The sequence below is a fragment of the Meleagris gallopavo genome, chromosome 4 (assembly GCF_905368555.1).
Source record: "Meleagris gallopavo chromosome 4, MGAL_WU_HG_1.1, whole genome shotgun sequence".
NCBI classification, from domain to species: domain Eukaryota; kingdom Metazoa; phylum Chordata; class Aves; order Galliformes; family Phasianidae; genus Meleagris; species Meleagris gallopavo.
The window spans coordinates 40618563-40639445 of NC_139407.1; the positions used below are offsets into that span (position 1 = coordinate 40618563).

The window sequence follows — 20883 nt, forward strand, 5'->3', positions numbered from 1 at the left end:
GAGACGCTCAGTACTGAGTGGAACTTTCTCTCACCCGGTGCTTGCCTTACAAGGCTGAAGGTGCTGTGCATTGCCACCACTGTTGAGCTGAAGGGACAGGTTGAAAATACAGCTCTTTGTTCCTATTTACATCTCGAGTGTGTGCTGTGTGCTGCAAAGCATTGGCTGTTGCAATAATGTTTTGGTTAAAGCAGCTTTGTTATTTCCCTGCTGTCTGTTCTAGGAAAGCATTAACCGAGATGTCATTTGGAGACGTCATCCTGTCTGCAGTGTTTTGTAATATGCAATTTAATTGAGAAAATGAAAGAGGGAAAAAGCAGCCTGTAACTATCCGGAGGTTCTCTGTTCTGTAAACTTTTGTGGCTCAGTAATTTGACCAACATGATCCCCTGAAGTGTTATTGTCAGGATTGACCGTAGTGTTTTCAGGAGATTGCAGCAGAGATTTCAAGGAAGCTTAACACTGCAAAACATGAAAGACCTGTTAAAATGAATTAATCAGAAATATTGAGAAGAGGAAAACGCTGCCTTCTTTTTGTCCTCTATCCCCCCCACCCCTTTTTTTTTTCCAAGAAAAGATGTTGACTGACAATAGTCACCACAAAATGAAATTGTCTTGTGAGTAATGAAAATACTTTGAACAGAGTTAAGGGTTTAAAATTGAGAATGGCTTTGTTTCATTTCTTGTCATGGTGTGTATTGTGTGTTTTTTAAAAATTGTAATGTAGTGAACTTCATAATCATAGACATTTAGTTCAGTCAGTGCCTTCATGATGTTTTTGAAATCAGAAAAGTTTGCTGATAAAACATGCTGGGAGAGGAAAAAGTTATCTTTGGATAGGGTGAGAGGCTGAAAGGCAGAGCAGTGCTTCATTGAGGTGCACACTAACATTTTCTGCTTCATTCATTGAGAAGTAGCAATTGTTTGTCAATGTTATTTTGCATTTAACATTCTAGATCAATTTAAATAAGTGCAAATGTGCTTTTTTTTGAGGTAGTGTTATGTGATTCCAATATTGGGCACTTACACATAGATACAACTGACTCAAATTTGTTAATTAATATATATTAATTTTCATGAAAATAAATTTCCTCCTCTTCATCGTTCCCTTTCCCCAAAACATTCGTATGCCTTCCTTGATAAATACGTGCAAGATTCAAAGCCAAGGTCAGCTTGGAATTCATTTTATCATGCTTCTCATCACACATGGCTCTGGAGGGACCAGAACCAAGTTGGAAGGCCCAGAAGCCTTACCATCAAGGATCCCCTCTGCTGCCCAGAAAGCTTAAGATTCCCTTAGTAGTTATGTGTGCATAGTGAATGTCTTCAAGCTGCAGACATATGGTGGAAAGCAATATTACCATTTTCAATAACTTAGAATAGGACTGACGGTGTAGCTGTTGGTCAGAAAATTCTGCAGCCTTAAGGGTAATTATTCTGTGTTTACATAGATCATGTGAGAACTCACTAAAATTTCCTACTTTGAGTGCTGTAAATGTGTGCCAACTTTTTCATAAGAGCAAACATGTCTGAATTTAGAAAATTGTTACTCTTTCCTTAAGTAAACAGAAGTCTAAAGTTGGTTTAATTTTTTTTCTAATGTATTGGTCGCTTCTTGTTGGTTCTCAGACATAAAATAACAGATAAGGAAAAGAGAAAGTTTCAGGTTAGATAATGAAAAAGAAACTCTGGTCTTGGCCACTTTCAGCTGACACAGGGTTTTTAGAAATGGAGGTTGTAATTTGATGTCCAGTAAGTGAACTGTGAACCTTTCATGAAACTTTGCATCAGTAGCATCATAATTACAGTTGTCATTAATTGTGCCCTTAGGTGAGCCAGACTCAATGTTTGCATCCAATTTTGAGCATAGGAAGAATTCAGTGAAAGGTTTATTTTATTGAAGCACTGCTGGCAGATTGAGAAGTAAGGTTTGAAGAGATGTTCCAGATGGTTCTGATCTCGAGGTGAGAGCCTTTGCTGAGGATTTCGATGGAGCTGGCAGACCGTGTGTGGGGAGGAAGTTGCTGTTGCTACTGTGTGTGTTTCTTTTTTTCCCCTTTCAGCTTTGGTGTTCTGAAAAGCAGCGTCACATTTCTTTTTCTCTTCACTTAAAACACAGAACTAGCTAAGCTAGAATTCAATCCGTAGTGCAAACTGCACTGGTATCACAGATCAAAAGCAAAATAGGTCTGCATTGTGTGTGTTTGTGTTGTTTTGTTTTGAAAATTGTACTTGTATGCTTGCATACTTATGGACAAACTGTAACACACATGAAGTCATCAAAGCGAGTGGTTTTTGTTTTAAGTTGCATTAGTTCAGTCTAAATGTTCTTTGTTACATTAGAGTCTACTGGAGAAAATTAATGCTGAGGGAGTTTTATTATTTCTCTGTAAAACATGGAGGGGAAAGTAGAAGCCATAGTAACCACTTTGCAGCTGTAGCTTTAAGCCGTGGGCCGAGGAAGATTGGGACGCCTCAGCGTTAGGGCTCTCGGCATAACCACACTGATGCTGTTCTTGGTTCGACCTCTGTGGTTCAGCTGGCTGTGTCACTTCTTTAACCAACCATTTCTTCCAAGGTGTATTCTCAGAGGCTGTTGATGAGCCAAGGGATACCGAGGATTCATTGGCTCGCTGCTGTGCTTGCACTGTTAACTGCCCTTGCTGCTGAGCCCTCCTTTGCAGCTGTGTTCTTTAAATGGAGGCTGTCCTTCAGTAGGACTTCAGAACCTTTGTGAAAGCAGCTGCTGATATGGCAAACCTTATGTGAACTGGATCTCTGGTTTTTTTTGTTGTTTAGCTTCTCAGCAGCGCTGTTCTCTCTCTCCTCAAAAAGGAAAAGGTTTGCTCTTTAGTACTGATGATTCATTTCACTTAAGGCTTCTGAAGTGGGTATGTGTGTGCTCTTTGAGTTAGTATTTGACTTTGAACGATTTTATACGAACTAGGGCTATTCCTAAAGAACGTTCAGTGATTCTTCTTAATCTACAGCAAAAAGTAACAGCATTTTAACACAATTTTTAGGTTACTTCAAGTAAAGTTACTGCCTTGTGGCTAAAATACAGTGCACTTAATGGAGTTGTTTTGCTGTGTTAAACCTCAGTATTTTTACATATACTTAGCATTAAGTATATGCAACAAGCACACTCCGATACATTTGAATACCATTTATTACTTTAGTTTAAATTGTTTTGAATGTGTTTTAATAAAAACATTTCAATTTTCTTCTAATGTTATCCTTATGTTGGTTTACTGCTAAAGGATCAAAACAGGCAAAGAACTTGGTCATAAAGATACTTACATGACTAGATGGACTACATGAACATATGTTATATTATCTGCCAAATAAGTTTCTTTATGCTATAATTTTTCCTTTTAACATGATGATTATGTGAGTTAATAATTCTGACTCTCCATTTCCTGTAGGTAATTCTGCACTAAAAATTTCAGATTCAAAGCATTGCCCTCTTTTGAAATCTTTAATCTTTGTGATCACTATCATTTCCCAAGTGGTTTGCAGTTTTAATACTGTTGTCCAATGATGCATCTTAGAAAATATTTTAAAATTTTATGTCAGCATTTTTTTAATTAAAAAAAAACACCAACAACTCCCCGCCCCATCCAACAGGAAATAATGAGCAAACCCTGTTAATAACAAGAAGAGGCAATTTGTGCTGGTGTACTAGAAAAACAAACAGACAGGTTGTGTCATCTTGGGTTATGTAGTGTTACTGCAGCTTCAGAATTCTATGGATGAGAATCTGCAGAGGAAAGTAGCATTTAAAAAAAGAAAAGCCTCTGCACAACTCTTTTCTTACTGCTGAGTACTTATACTGAAATTTTTTTTAGTAGATAATAACTCTGTGTGTTAGCTTAAGGAAATAGCAAGCACAGTTTACCTGTGCTTGTACTGCAGAAGTTGAGCGTTGAGATTTATGTTGAGAGTAGTTTACTCAAAACAACTCCATTCCACAGCACTGAAGTTATTGGTGACTAATAATTCTTCTGTTTTAGAACATTTAGAAGCAAATTTCATGAATGAATTGAATTAAAATCCATTAAAAAAAAATCCTTAAAAAAACCAACAACCATAATTGATGGGGGCTTCTTGTCAACTTACACAAGCTAGCAATTGCTTTCGTGCTTTTAAACATACTGTTCTGTTTGTGCTTGATGTCTGTATCATAATGTGAGTAAAAGTGTGCATGACGTTCTCATATTTTTTTGTTTCTGTTTACTTCAGTATGTTTCAGAATACTGCACCTATTAATCGCCTTTTATTTTGAATAACCCCAAGGATTGCTTTCTGCAGCACTTTTTTCATCGTTTGGGAAAACCTGTATGTATGTCTATAGGGAAGACCTTTATGTATGTCTCAAATTTATTCTGTTTTTCCTAATTGGGTCTCAGGACAATATTAATCTAAATGACAGATATTTTGTCCACTCTAAATCTTTGTCCAGGGACTTCAGAAACTGTGATTTATTAAAGTGAGTGCAGACAAAGTGAGTAATTGAGAACAATGTAAATAATCATTGGTAAAACCTTTTCTGTGTTGAGATTTTGCTTTCCTAGTATTTGGGAGGGAGGTGTCTCCCTTCTTTTCCATTCCTTTCCCTCCTATTCTTCCCCAAAACAATTTCTGCAGCAGCTCCATATACACACGGTGTTGGAAGTGCAGGATGCTGGTAGTTAGCAGCTGTTGGAGCCTTGTTATATTGACCTGCTTTAAGCAGGTTTGGACAATGTGTTCCAAATGCCAGCAAATGGTTGGAACCCTGCCTGTACAGTAGTCCCTGTTATATTGCTTTTAACAAAAAATGGGTTCATTTTTCTTAAGAAAAACACCTTTTATTAGGCTCTAAAAATTTTAAATGGTTAGAAGGACTTGAGAGAAATGAAGCTTGTCCATTTAATGTGTATTTAACTGTTGTAGGTTCATGACACAACTTGCATCTAGAAGCTTTAGAAGATCTAAACCTGCTGTTCTATGCAGAGGTAGATAACAGCAATTCTCTAACTTCCTCCCCTTTCCCCCCCAGTGCTTTTCTAAGAATATATTTTGCCTCAAAGGCTTTTGCCCTTGAGCTGTGCAAATTGTATTATGGGAAAAAAAGCTGGGTTTCAGGGGAATTGAAGTGCTGGATGAAGATGGGAAGGTGTCCAGGGCAAGGTGAAAAGGCTGAGTGTTAGAGGAGGTGTGCAGCAGCCCAGCTCTAGGATGCTGCTGAAGGCTTCAGTCTGAATGTCTTGGAACAGTATCTTTGTTCTGTCCAAGCAGCCTGTTGCTCTTCATCTAGCCAAAATCATCTCATTGCAGCTCTTGTTATGGTTCCAGGCCTACCTGGCAGTTTGCAGCATCTATATTGCACAGTGTGTTCCCTGCATTTCTGGAAATGCTGGTCTAAAACAATTTTCTGTGTACAGATTGTAAGAAAAGTGAGCAACGATGGATAGTTACTCCTAAAAGAGGTAAATAGAGAAGTAAACAATACCAGATGAAGCACTGCAGAGACTGAACAGCATAGCAGTTACTGTTTCTAACTCAGTGTATCAAGGCTGCTGGAGAATTTGGGAGAACTTGATGCTTCTTGTGAAGAGTTCTCTGTAATCAGAGAGTCTGCTGTGTTGCATAGCCCAAATGGGGGGCACACAGGATGAGATATATATACAAAACAAAAAAGAGTCTTTGTCTCTCTTTCATCCTTAATCCTGTTTTTAATAAGCAAAATAAGTAGGCTTAGGAGCATAACCACAGCAAATTTTCATTGTGTCTGATTGAAGAAACTTATTTTTAACAGTTAAATCACAATGAAAGCCAAATTAAAGTGGAAAAGACCCTGCTAGAAAAAAATGCAGGAAGAAGTGTGCTTCCAGTATGTCAGTCATGTCACTTGAAGCAATAGTTGTGTTTCTCACGTCTTGAGGCTACCTTTGCTTTTTGAATCCCAACCCTAAAAGGTGAGAAGGGGTGTTCTTCAAAATGAAAACCTTCTTTAAACTGTCAGGCTAATTCCAGTTCAAGACTGTAATGATCTTTGAGTAATAAAGATCATCACCCACTAACATACATACCTCCAGTCTGCCTTTTACAGAATGTCTTAATTTCTATCCCGTTATGCTGATTATGCTATAAACAAACCTTTTTCCATAAAATATTAATCTATCCTGAGCTCAGTCTTTACAGTGAACTAGTTAAAAATAATGGACGTGTTCTAGGAGGATGAGTTGATGCTTTATATTTTAAAACACAGCAGCAGGCAGACACCCTAATGCAAATCCTTTGTGTTCATTTTCTGAGGATACAATGGATGTTATGTCACAGTAGTTTAAGAGATTTAAGAAATTTAAGAGATGAGTGGCTATTGAGTCTCCATTGTACATCACTCATTTATGATGAGGAAAGTCTTCGTGGGATAGAGAAGTTGGTGAACCTCTCTATCCTTTGTCACTGCAAACTGATAAAAAAAAGAGAACAACAAATCCCCAACATATCTGCAGATGAAAAGTAGAGACGTGCTTACCTTGTCTCTTTGAAGGTCTGGGAAAGGAAGCACATACAATGTTTTTTAGCTGGTTCTATGTGAAGAGTTATCTTCATCTGTAAGCTTACCAGTGCACTTCAAAACTTGACTATTCAGAATTAGGGGATTAAAACTCACATTTATTTTGGGGCTGAGGGGGATGTTGCAACTGCATGGGTTGCTCTGAAAGTAATGCCTCCTGTTTATTTCCATGGAAACTACAGCAGATACAAAGAACACAATAACATTAGTTGATACAGCAAATTCTCAGCTACAAACCACTATTTTTCATCATAGTTATTACCATTAGCTATTCATTTTTGCAGCAATGAACAAAAGCCTGCATGCTGTGCTCATAAAATCTGTGCCAGCCCAGGTGGGCCCCTGTCACCACTGCTGAAACACTCCACCTACCACCCCACTGTACTCACATCCACTGTTTGGTCTCCATATACGTTCAACAAGCATTGTTTAGTGTCACCGGGTGCAGTTTTTTTCTGCTTAGTGGAATTCATTTCCTTTCCTTTGCTTCATACTCACCGCCATCTTGTCAAACTGCCCCTCTGCTGCCATCCATTTCACAATAATGGAAATTGAATATTGGTGGGAGGGTTCAACCTCTACTGCCATACCACCAACACCTGCCTCTGACATCACAGGGCAGCATAGTGATATAGGAAGCATTACTTTTGGAGCAGACCTCTTATTTAGGGAGTATTCAAACGATTTTGTTTCCTGTTTGCAGGAATAAGAAGCCATTTTAATCTGATTGTGTATGCACTATTCAGGTTTTTACCCAAGCCAGTGTTAGGAGAACAAAGCTAGGATGGAGTCCGAAGTCTTGATTTTTTTTTTTTTTTTTTTTTTTTTTTTTAATGGTATGCATCTCCTGAATGAGAAATATTCTTAAATAACTGGGTATTAGTCTCCGGATCAGATATTCAAGTTTGATTTCTAGTAGTTGCATTAGGTTATGCTTGTCTGTGCAGTTGTGTTCCTGAATAATAGTGTTCCTAAATGAACTACGATTTTTTCAATTTAAAATTTATGCCTGATCCATATGGAGTCTTTATATAAACATTCAGAATACAGTACATGAATTCTGTGTTCTTCTATCAGTGGCTGCTTGTACCAGATATTATTCAGGTATTAATGAGGAGGAGAGAGGCAAACTATCTGCCATTATGATCTGTCGATTGGTGCAATCCAGTCAGGTTCCATATATGTGTATGAATCCATATGTCTGCCCGTTTTGCTTTTTTTAATCATTTTTAAAAACTTTTTTCATGAGGGTAACTGACTCATCGTGGAGGAGAGAGGAAGAGTACATGTGTGCACACAGTTAAATTCCCTCAGTAGGTGCAGCGGTGTGGTTTCGAACAGATGGAGCTGGATTTTAGGATTTCCCATTGTGCTATGAGCAAAACGATGTTCCTTCACCCTTCACTGAATATTCACACTGAAAACTACTGTGAGTTGAAACATTTAGTTCCTGGGTGCCCTCATCTGAAAGATTGCAGAAAATCTCCAGGGTAGATAATGTCCTGGTTCGTTGTGGTCTGCAGACATCTGGAAATTTATATGGGAACCAGACATATATGGTGAAATGAACTTCCACGAAATAGCTTTAATGCCAGTCGTCTTCAAATGAGAGTTGTGTTTCTGACCTGGCATTTCTAAGATGCATATAGCATCAGATACAGCTTGAATAAGAACCATCTCTGAGCCACAGTATGGCTCAGGTACCTCTCTTCGCAAGGTGGGAGTGAACAAAGCTACTTATGGTAGGTGCTCATCTTTTATGCATGCTGGGAAGGTGCATAGAAATTCAAGCAATATGAGGGGAAGGCAATTAAAAGATAAACAATTAACTGTTAGGCTCTGTCTTTAATGATAGTCTGATTTTGTGCATATGTTTGTGGGTTTTTTCCTGTCACGTTATTGACATTTCCCGGATTTGCCACAGTCTTCTTAGAAGAAGAGGAAGCTTAGAGATTTGATAGCTAAAAAAAATGCCAAGCAAAAATGCTGTTCTGGAGGTATGGGAACAGTTTTGTCATTTGTCTTTGAAAGAGACAAAGCACGTAGTAAAACAGAAAGTGTTCTCGGGCATTTAGAGGGCTTATTTTAAATTGCTGGGTTAATTTTTGTCTATGCCCTGAAGAGGCACTCAAGTGTCAATTTATATACACAAAGCAGAATACTTGCACATCTAAGTCATCCTGTATTTATAATAAACCAGCTTAGCATTCACACCAGAGAGAATGTCTTTAACCTTTCCCCCAAACACTGCAGCTTAAGTAAGAGGTACCTGTGCTTTTGGTGCTTGAGTGATTGTTCTTAGTGTCTGGTTAAAAATGCTTTAATACAGACCTGCAGTGCAGTATGCAGTTAGCAACCTTGCTTCTGAATGGGGCATTCATCTTTGCTCTGGGGATGTTGTTGTTCCTCGGATCTGCCAAAAAAAAGCTGAGCCAGAAATAGCAGTTCTGATAGGGTGAATTTGAAGGACTGATGCTAGCAGACGTTTATTTTTGAGATAACTTTGATCTCACAGGTTGTTAAATTAAAAGTTTTCAGAAGTACTGCCTCTACAGTATTTTTCAACTACAAATCACGGGTTTTCCCACAGAGTTTTGCTGGAGTGAGAGTTTTCTCAGTCAGAGAAAACAGAGTAGGGCAAAGGTGGGGGAAAATTGTGTTAAGTTTATCCTGTTGGGCTTGCAGATAAAGTTGTGAGATGTTTGAAAAGTTTGTGAAGAAGTATGCAATTAGCAAACTGGAGAGTTGCTATTGATTTTAGTTCCTCAGAGTCTTTGTTACTCTTATCAGGGAATTTTAGGTATTTCTAAACATAACTTTGCTTATATGACTCAGGAAATAGTAAGAAATTAAACACGAGAGATGACAAAACAAGACTTAGGGAAAAGTTTTTATTCTGCTTGTTCAGAAGAAATCCTGGCAATTGTAGTTATGGTTACCTGGTCAGTGCAGCTGTGGGTGTAGTCTGACACTTCCTAGAACATGTTGGCTATTGAGGTTCTCAAATTGTTTACCATAACATCCGTACCTTCAGATGGGGAGTGTTGGCCAAAAAAGGGATTACAGTCTTTTCAGTGATTTCAGTTACAAATGTCTTGTATTAACAAATTATTAGTGAAAATAGTCCGTACAGAAAGTGCTTGTTATGAAACGTGACTGGCTGGTGTCTAGGTTGCTCAAGCGATGGGTAATGAGGTACAGTATGAGTATCTGTGGCTGTTTTAGCTACTACTCATTTTTTGGCTGAAATCTTACGACCAATTCTTTGGTATTTGCTCAAATACAGCAAATAGGTTTTACTTGGTAAATATTTCTTTCCAAAATTGGATTATAAATAAGCAAGTGCTTTTATTTTCTAGGTTAAAAATCATTTTATCCATTTGGACCTCTTTTGCTGGAAGACGTGACTGTATTGAATGTCTCCTCTCTCACCATTTAAAATTTTCATCAATTTTCTACTGGTGTATTACGGATGGCTGTGTGTTGTCACTGCAGCTCATTAGTAGTCTGAGTCTCCATCAAAGTGAAACATCCAAATATGCCGGTTATCTATTGGATATTTGCCTAATTTTGGCAGAGTGCATGTAGTGACTCAGTTTTTCTTTACCTATTTACTGGTTCACTTTGAAACATGATTCATGTTCACTCTGCTGGCATATGAGTGCCAGCAACATGTTTGTAACTGTTGTTAGTTATTACCCATATTCAGAATGTCGGTGTGTATGCAGACATGAGTCTCTTGAAATTGTCACTATTGTTATTTTCAGGTGTCCCCCATTTTTTTTTTTTTAGAGTGGAATTGTACTTCTTTCAATAATGTTTACGTGAGAAGAAATAACAGCTATATTTTAAAGCAGACTTAAAAGTTCTGAAGAAAATTTCCAGGTTTCACTACTGGCTTACCATTACATGTCCTGAAAAGATAAGACAGGCTAAAATTTTCCAGTGACCAGTATTGACATCAAGACCTCTACAGAGGGCTATGTTTTTTGTATAGCCATAATTGTCACTGTCAGCGCTATGCATGTTTGGATGCCAAACATTTGTGGACCTCAGGAAAGAGAGGTGCTTCAAAGGAGTCAATATTTGACTCATTTTTGTAATTAAAGAAAAAACATAGAATGTTCTTTCTTGGAGATCCTAATCTTTCATTTAGTAGTATTTCACAAGAAGTTAGGATTCATTCATTAATGATTTTAAGACTTCTTATTGTATAAAAATGCAGTGCTTCCTTTGCTATGAGAATGATTTTGCTTATTCAAGCAGAATAGTCAGGCTAAAAAGAGATACAAATTAATTCCTGATTTTAATGAATTTGCAAAATAAATTTCAACTTCAGGACTTTGACTGCAGTCCTGAGTTGCTTGGGAGCAAGCAATGGAAGATCCTAGCTGTAGCTGGTCCTGTCCTTAGCTTGTTCTATGCAAATACTGGGGAATTTTAGGAGCGTTTTATAAATCACTAATACTGTAAGTAAATTAAGACGGGTCAGAGATAGGCTTTTTAGCTCATCTGACTGTGAGTATTCATCTATATTGAAAAGAAAAATGAGAGTTCTTATTCTTTCTGTGTTTCAGGACTTAAAATGGCAGGAGAGGATCCATATATTATGGGAGTGTCAGATCCCCAAGTAAGTGGGTTTGTGTATATCCAAAATCTCTCTTTTCTATTCTGGGTCTTTGTGTCTTCCTCTTATACCGTCCTGTCATTTCTTAGGCTTAAGAGCATGGAAATATAAAAGCATTCCAGCTATTTTTATTTTTTAAGCCAGCCTTTCCATGACCAGTAAAGTACCTTTCCATTGGTGGAATGGCTGAAGTCTAAAGGAGGAACAGGCCTATTTAAAGAAACATCTCATTTTTGTGGCCTGTCTGCCTGTGACATTTGCTCTGAACTTCCTCCTGTGATAGGTATTAGCCTTGATCTGAAAATAAGACCCCTCACGCACTGATAAGTTAATTTGTGTCATTTCTGGTGAAATTTGCATTGATACTGATGACTAGAATGTTCTTTAACTCACACAGATCTTGGCTTTTCCATAGCAATTCCACATCTCATTAGATCATTTCATGATTCATTTTAATTGTGAGAATAATGCTTGAGTGAAAGGTTGGAGTGAAGAACAGACCATTTCTACTCACCTTCATTTCCAAGAAGAGAGGATTTTCTCTTTTATGCTTGTTCCGCTTTAGAAGATTTTACTTGACAACAATTACAGTGGGTTAAGACATGTCGATATCCAAAACAAAAACTGTAATTTAACCTAGGCATTCTGTTTTCTTGCTTTAGAATTTGTAGATTTATTTGAATAAGGAATGTAGTCTGGTGGGGTTTAATTGCAGACTTCGAAATTAAAACTTAAGTGGCTCTCGACAAGTCTTCGAGCAAGTCATGTAGGGTCAGATTTTCAGAATTTGGCATCTCATCTCTTTTGAACAAACAACTGACGACTGCTAGTCTGTAAGCAAAATGCAAGCTTAGAAACTGTGCTGAGCTCAGTGCAGTCATGTCACACTGGTGAAACTTTCACTACTATCGGATTTGCTGGCGTTGCTGTTGACAGCAAAAATTAACCAAGATATAAAGTGTTAACCTATTGGAATTGGAATGATTGTAGAAAACTTTGAAATTTGTTCCCGAAAGTTGCTTTAGGAAGCGGTTTGTATGTGTAGTGATGAAGAATGTTCTCTCTTTCAATATAGATGTTTGCGATGGACCAGCTCATGGGAATGAATACAATATTTAATAATACAGGCTACATCACTTCAGACTTACCGCTACGAACAGGTAGGAACTGTTGCTGTTTGATTGTGTTATTTTCGTGCTGTTTCTCCTTCTTTTCTTTGTTGTTGTTTTTTTATGTATGTGAAGTTCTTTTCAGAGGCTAGTTTGTTTACATTGTAAGATGTACGTTGGTTTGACTTCATATTGCACCTTCAAGCATCACTTACCTTTATGAAAGTTTCAAGAGAGACAAAACTAATTTTCATTTGACTTGTACAGAAACTGAAAGTTTGTCAGTTAATTACTTTAACCAAAGAGTTTTGAGTGACCTGTTTTTATAATTATTATTCTAAATTTGCATAATCAGTGACCTCTGATGTTTGTATTGCCAGTTTGCAGGGTGCAACATGTACGTTTTTTTTCTCCTTCATCTTAAATAGTATTTCATTTGTTGTAATAATTCTTAAGGTGCTTGTTTTTCACTAATAAAATGAGTAGAGTATATGCAACTTCCTGTATCATTCAGATGTGTTTTTCCTTCTTGGTGACTTCTCTGTTTCCTGTAATGTAGCAGTTTGGTATTAAATGTACCTGACGACTTCCGGAATTTTTACACTAGTTTGAAATCTCAGTGTCAGATTTTGCAACCAAATACTGAAAAAGAGCAATTAGTGTTCTGCAGAAGTCTAATACGTGTTTCTTGCAGTATAGTTCCAGAACAGGAAGATAAAATGTGTTACTCTTTAGCCGATATTAGCTGCTTGATCAGTCTTGGTCTAGTTTTGGTATTCAATTTCTTTGTACTTACTAATTTTAATTTTTAATTCAGAAAACTGCATTTCTCCTGCTTAATTTGTTAAAATAGCTGATTTAAAAGGAGGAGGAGAATAAAAATCTGTTTAACCATATGAGGTTTCTCTTGATTTGCTATCTTTAATATAGTTGCTAATATCTTTTAACATAGCACTTTGTCTTGTTGATTTGTTCAAGTCTGTTGTATGAAGACATAGGTAGTGTCTTCTGCATTGCAGATTGCTTTATTTTGTTGAAAAAGCAAACTCATATGTCGTGTTTTATATATATTTGAGAAACTTGATAGCTGTGAAGGTGTAAAGGGTAGAATGAAATAAGCAATTGGCCTTTTATTTTGTAGTTAAAATTCTACCTTAATGTAATAATAAATGCAGATTTAAAAATAGACACTCTGTCAGTGCTTTTTATGATTTAAACCATACCTCAGTTTTCTTGACTGAGTTGATGTGAGAAAGGATCAAGAAAAACACACGGTACAGATAATTTGTTTCAAGGTAAAATGCACTGATGAGCAAAGCTCTTGACAAATATGGAAAAACGTCCAACAAATGAATATTGCTATCATTTATTTGCAGTGCATTTTCAACAAGGCAGATGAAATTGTACGGTAAGATTCATTTGTGTAAGGTTAATGGGCGTTCACTGCTCTCCTAGAGATTTTATGAGACAGTTGACCCTATTGGTATTTTGATTTCCCCACAATGATATCTTTCTTACATCTACCTTTTGAACTTACTTTATAGTCTTCATGCCAGGCTCATTCCATACTAAATATTCAGACATATAAAACTGATTTTCAGATATCTATTTCCTGTCTAAGCTGGAAAACAGCTGTTTAAAAACCATGTGGGGGAGTCAAGAATTCTCTGGAATCTGTAATCTCAGAAAACTCTTTCAGGACTGGTTCCAGCTATATCCTTAATTTGCAAAATTACTTAGATGCCGTTTATTAATTTTCTTTATTGCACTGATCTTGTCTACTGCTGCAATATAGCTGGCACATTCTCTGCGTACAAAATTTAGTCAAGAAGTATGAAATAATCATAGAATCATAGAATGTCTTGTGTTGGAAGGGACCCCAAAGACAATCAAGTTCTATCCCCCCCTGCCAAGGCAGGGCCACCAACTTCCAGTTCTGCTACTAGAGCAGGCTGCCCAGGGCCCCATCCAATTTGGTTTTGAAAAGCTTCACGGATGGAGCATCCACAACCTCTCTGGGCAGCCTCCAGCACCTCACTACTCTCTGTGAAGAACTTCCCCCTGACATCTCATCTAAACTTTCCCTCCTTGAGATTAAAACCATTCCCCCTTGTCCTGTCACTATCTACCTGAGTATAAAGTTCATTCCCCCTCCTTTTTATAATCCCCTTTTAAGGTTATCACAAACAGGAGTTTCAGACTAGATTATTACTTAAATGCCATCTGATTGTGCATTTGTAAATGAACAATGTCAGACTTGTTACGTTGGCAGGCAGGTGTGATGTATTTATGGATTGCCGTATCACGCCAGTGTAGGTGAATCAACAAGTAGCCGGGGAATCTGGGGACTTTCTGATGACAGATGTTCTGTCGTCTATTTACAGTAATAGTAGAAAAATATTTGAGATGTGAGGCAAGGATTTTCTCCATGCAGTTGTCAGTGTTCAAATCTTTCTACCCACTTTTTTTTTTTTTTTTTTTCTGTCTCAAGCAGTTTTAAGTAAAAATTGTGGTTAGTGCTTGGTTATTTTGGCTCTAAAGCTGTAGTAGATGGTTACTTGGGTCAAGTTCTACATTTACATTTAAATCTAGAAGGAGAAGTAGTCTGTGTGTGCCTTCTGTAAAAAAGTTATATTTACAGCACCTTCTGTAACAGTTCAAACTGCAGGACTGAGCTGTATGTTTTAAAATACCTTCAGCAGCAAGGGCAGCATGGCATGAAGTCAGCAGGTTCTTTGCTCTTTGGGAAGCATCCTGCTTTTGAGGGCCAGGTACTAATCCTTCATGTATTAAGGAGGTGTACAAGCAGATATGCAGCAGTGTGATGTCCACTGCATACTGGGGGACAAAGAAGTGATGCCTTAAATTGGAGAGGAAATGGGCAGAGCTCTGAGCAAAGTTTTTTACAAATTTGGGTGTTTCTTATTGTTTTCTAATTGTACAATATTATCTATGACCATAAAATGTAGCACTCTGTGTATGAGTTAGAGATATTTTGAATTTTAGAGATATTATTTTGGTTTTAGAGGTTCTCGTCTAACCAACTGTTGGCATTCAAGTATTGTTGTTTTTTTTTTTTCTTACTTCAGTCAGACTAAACCTGTGAGGGTGAAGCAGGCCCATCAGCAACTGAAGGATGTCATCTGTAGGCTGCTGAAATTACACTTTTCTGGTTTTCTTTAACTGCCACCGTTTCTTGAATCTACTCCGCCTTGCCTTCTATGATGCTTGCTGTTGAGAGGGAAAGGCATTGAGGGACAAAGAAGATGCTGTTTAAAAAAAAAAAAAAATCATATTTTTTCAGAGAAAGATAGTCCTAGGAAGAGATTCAGGGCAGATGACCATCCCAAAAAATGAGATGGGTATTCATTTCCCTGTCCCAGATCAGTGGCCCCGATCCTCACAAGCATGGGCAGACCTGCCTATGGCTCTTGGTATTTTTTTCTAGATCTGCTGGGCTTGTTTACTGAAGAGTGAAAAGGAGGAGGAAGGAGGTTAAGCAGAGCTCATGTGCTGCTTGCTTTAAATGTTTTGCTTTAAATGTCACACTTTAAACTGTATACAGTGTTCCTATGAGGGTAGATCCCTGACAGGGGATAACTTGTAAATCACAGAACAGTTTGAAGTGGAAGGGTCTTTAAAGACCATCTAGTTCTAACCCTCCTGCTATGGGCAGGGATACCTCCCCCTAGACCAGTTTGCACAAAGCTCCTGCATGGCCTTGAACACTTTCAGGGATGGGGCATCCTGGTTTTGACTGAGATAATTTTTTATTTTTTTTAGAAGCTGGTATAGCACTGTGTTTTGGATTTAGGTTGAAATTTTGCTGATAGTGCACTGATGTTTTAGTTGTTGCTGAGCAATGCTTACAGAGGTAAGGACTTTTTAGTTTCTCATACTGCCCTGCCATTGAGGAGGCTGGGGGTGCACAGAGAGCTGGAAAGGAACAGAACAAGGGCAGCTGCCCCCAGTTAGATGTAAAGCATCATGCTGAAAAATAAAACTGAAAAGATTTGGGTGGGCAGCCACTGCTCAGGGACTGCCTGGGGCATGGGTCAGCCAGTGGTGAGTAATTCCATTGTGCTTTACTTGGGATTTTTATTCTTGGTTTGTTTATTGCCTTTCTCCCCCTCCTACCTCCCCTTTTCTTATCAAACTGACCTTACCTCAACCCACGAGTTTGTATTCTTTTTTTTTTTTTTTTTCTTTTAATGCTCTCTTCCTTTCCACATAGCAGTCAGCAATCATCTGTGTGGTGCTTAGCTGTCTGCTGGGTTAAGTCACAATGGGGGGCATCCAAGCTTCCCTGGGTAGCCTACTGCAGTGCCTCACCACCCTTGTAGTGAAGAATGTCTTCCTCATATCTAATCTGAATATACTCTTTTTTAGATTAAAACTGTTACACTCCCTGACGGAATTTCTCTCCTTGTCTTTCCTGTAGTCCTCCTTTAAATACTGCCAGGCTGCCAGAATGTTTTCATTGAGCCTTCTCTTCTCTAGGCTGAACAACCTCAGCTCTCTGAGCCTGTCTTAAGAGAGATACTCCAGCCCATCTGCTTATCCCTGTCGCCCTCCTTTGGACTCACTCCAATTTGAGCATGTAGCAGCAATGTACCCCTTCCAGGGCCGACTCAGGAGTGACTATGTTGGGTTTAATAGCTTTAATAGCCATGACCATGAGGCTGTGAATGGTTTCATCTATATCCACAGAGTTGAACAGCACAGTTACAAGGATGAGGTGCAATACAGCTGTATTGAGGGAGCAGAGAGGAGGTGTAGAGAAGATGTGACCGGAGCAGATTGCCTTGAATGTCTTCAGGCACTAGGGAAGCTGCTAGACAAAGGACACACCAAGTGCCACAGTGCTGCCAGGCCTGCAAAGATATCATACCAACATTGCATCCCATTGTTCTTTGGCTTGGCTTTGATGAGAAGAATGTAGCTAAGATGGGTGCTCCTTTGCAAAGTGTGTGTGCAGGATGAGGCCTGTCAAGAGGAAGAAGGAAGAAGTGGTGGGAGTATCAAGATGCAGGAGGGCCTCTGACTCAGGCAGGAAGAAGAATGAAGAAATACAGCAGTTAAAGGAGATGTGGGGAAGTGCAACTGTGACTCAGGCTGGAAGGGAGGTAGTGGGATGTGAGTTGCCCTGTGGCGAGTGAAGGGAGAAGACAGAAAAGGAAGCACTGAAGTATCAGAATGTGGCAGTGCACTGAACTGGTTAGGGGAATGTGTGATTGAGTTGCAGTCCATGGCCCTCTTGGTTGTGCAGAGTGCCAGGCAAGTCATGAGGAGTCCTTGGCAATACCTGGCAGCTGTGGGAGTTATTCCTATGTGGAGATGAACTCCATTACTGCATCCTGCTTCAGCCTCTCTAGAGCAAAAGTAGAGGTAAATCTATGTATTTAATAGCATTCCTTTTTCTGGCTGTGTGACACCTAAAAGGGGGTTGGTTGTTATAAAAGAACTTGAAGTACACAACTTTAATTGGGCTGCTCCCAGCCTCGAACAAAGGTGCAAATGTTTGTCTCAAATCTTATCATTATTCACTCCATTTGCAAGGTGTACACCTTCAGCTTTCATTTGTTTAGACTAGACATGCCTGCTTAATAGAAATGAACCATTAGAAACTTCCCTGTGCAAAACACTTTACTTTCTTTCATATTTTTTTCTTCCTCAGGAGAGATTTGAGAAGAAGAGAGGAAGAAATGAAGAAGAGACCACATAAAAAATGTTAGGCTGTCTGTCTAATGTACTTCTGGAAAGGATTCGGAGTTTAGGGAGAGTTGGCTGTATGACATGTCTTGCAAAGTAGAATTCTTTTCGTAGTCAATATATTACTTATGCTTGAAAGTTACTTTGAATATTGCCTCTTTATTTTTAAATAGAATTTTTGGTATAATTAAATGCCTTAGTATGCCTTCTCTGTTCACTTGCTCAGATGTGCTTCATATGCTATACCAGCATATTAACTTAGTGATAGGAAAAGAGAAAATGTTTATTCTTACAACCCAAAAACTAAAATAAGGTCTTGCAAAACATTGTTTTACATAAATTGGGATGTTTGATTAATCTGTCTGCTGTCACTTATTAATGTCAGATTGCTTTTAGTCATTTACTCTGCAACGTTTTGTGTACTTTCCTAGTATTGGTATTTAAGATACTTTGATTTTTCTTATGTTTGTGAGATTTTTGTAAGTTTTTGTTTTGTTTTGTTCTTTCCCCTCAAGGGGGCACGAATGCTAGTGTCCTAAATTTTTCATTTTCCTGCATGCAAGGTGAAAGTATGTCAGTAGTACAAAGAATTCCCCTTAAGCTTTCCACTAGGTCAGTATAACGTAAATCCCTCTCATAGGTGTATGAATTCCCTCATGCTGACCTCTTGAACCTGGATCTGCTGCTTCATAGTGGACTTCTGTAACCACTCAGTTTTTGCATAAAAGAGTACTTTGTTTTTCTGGCTTAATGGTTGAGAGAGAGCAGTGGGATTTTGTGCTGATTCTAGTCCCAGGTATATGCCTTGAAAGTGAATTCCTAAGGGGAAAACAGTCAAAGAACTGCTTGGCAGGTCATAACCTGGATAGAGGCTTGGTTGAGAATTGAGTTACACCATTGTTTTTAATGTGAATTATTTCTGCCAGTGTTCAGAGGATGGAAAGCCTCTGGATTGCTAAAGTATAACATGAAGTACAACATTTTAGATGCCTAAAGAATGGGGAGGGTTGCAGGTCTGTTCACAGATAGAAGTACCAGTTAAATGTAAGTGCAATATCATACTTAAACCTAACCTTAAACCTAACTTTATTCATCTTGACTACGTTATACACACAAAAAAGAAGCATAAAATCACACAAAAACTAAATATTAATCTACATATTTTAAAATTTCTAAAGTCTAAAATATTTTTTCATGCTTTCCAGTGTAAAATGATGTATTTTTTTTCTTGAGGCAGTTGCTTACATGACTTCAAGGGTTTTGGTTGTAGTGCTGTTTACTTTTTCACAGGAGGAGTGTTGGACTTGGGGAAATAAATGATCTTTATATGTGAAATTGTTGCAACTGGCATTTACAATGTAACTCTGATATGAAATAAATTCATTTGCTGGCTTTGGCAGCAAAATAAAAATTATATCTATTAGCTTACTTACCAAAATTTTTTATTTTGAGAGAAAGCTGTTCTGTTAAGGATATGTCCAAAGACATGAAGGTCTGTTTTATTAAGGATAAATTGTAGTGAGGAACAGAGAAGGACACATGAAGTTGTGCTGCAAACTATAAAGAGGCATATTCTCTGCCATTTTTTGTTGTCAGTGAACATGAGGCTATTGTTAGATGGAAGCTGATACAAGTATGTAGTTCTGTGCTTGAGCCAAGTACTACCTGATTGAGGTGGCTGGATTGCATGGTACTTGATGCAAATACTTGCAGATGTTCAGAGGCTGATCATACCTTCTTTTGGATGTTGACAAGGCGTGATGTGCTCTGTGTATGCTTGCAAGTCTGCCATATAACTGCATACTGTCTGTTCTGAAGGTTTCACGTGTACCAGCAAACTTGCTAGATTCCTCAATATTAATAACTTTAATAGGGTATAAGTAATGAATGATGCATAAATCCAACAGGAGTATGGCTGGCAATAAATTATGCAGGTGTTCACAGCATGCGAAGCTGTTGTTTGGAGTCTGCTTTGATAACAGCTGAATTCTTAGTGTTGAAATCCTCTTATTTGTTGGTAAAGAAGCAGAAAAGAAATTTTACTTTTGAGGCAATTAATTCTCAGCTCTGGTGGATGTTTATGCTGGTGAATTTTGAATGAGGTTTATGGTTTTAAGTTAGCTAGCATTTAGGGAATTACGCAAGGCTTAAACTTGGTAAAGCTAATAGGTCTTGTCTGAAAAACAAACAGAATTTATTAGAATGTAACTCTGTGCATTGACAACATGGACAAATTTCATTATAGTCTGCATTTGTAGTTCAATAGAGTGTGTTCCATGTTTTAGAGACACTGCAGAACAATTTATTTTAAAGTATATCTGAAATTATTAAAAGAATGAAAATTGTTTAGGCTCCTCAATCCCATTTTCTAAAGCAGATCTGACTGTTAAGACATGTTGAGACAGCTTAAATTCCTCCTATATTCCCACACCTCAGAGCTTCCCATTGGCTGTCTGAAAACTTTCAAGAGCACCGAGACACATGGAAGCCCTGAGGCCAAGGCTTGGTGAATACAATCTTTAGAGCCTAAGGGGTTTAAATACAAAATTTAACCTTCACTCAGGAAGGCCAGCCTGCTCATCAGTGGCAAGGCGAGAATCCTTTTCTTACTGCTGAGTGTCTTAACTGGCTGATCTGAGTTGCCCCTTTATGTACTCTGAGCTGAAATTAAGCTTTTGTAAATTATTAATTCCCTTCTTACTCCACCGGTCTTGGTAAAGATTAGCAGTGGTTGACTTTCAACTGGTTATATTATTCATTATAATTTCATTTATGTTCTGAAGATGCTTAGTTGCTTTCAGAAATGTCAAGACATTGAAAGACATCAGTTTTATCTCTGTAACTCGTTTCATAGCAATAGAAACATAATT

The 20883-nt window shown here is 38.1% G+C and overlaps 1 protein-coding gene across 1 annotated transcript in view; it reads left to right on the plus strand.

Moving 5' to 3' along the window:
• NFKB1 (nuclear factor kappa B subunit 1) overlaps nucleotides 1–20883 on the plus strand; it is a 58780-nt gene that overhangs the window by 790 nt on the left and 37107 nt on the right. Inside the window, 2 exon segments of the mRNA XM_019614812.3 lie at nucleotides 11143–11195; nucleotides 12268–12352. Coding sequence (XP_019470357.2) covers nucleotides 11151–11195; nucleotides 12268–12352 — 130 coding nt within the window. The 5' untranslated portion in view covers nucleotides 11143–11150.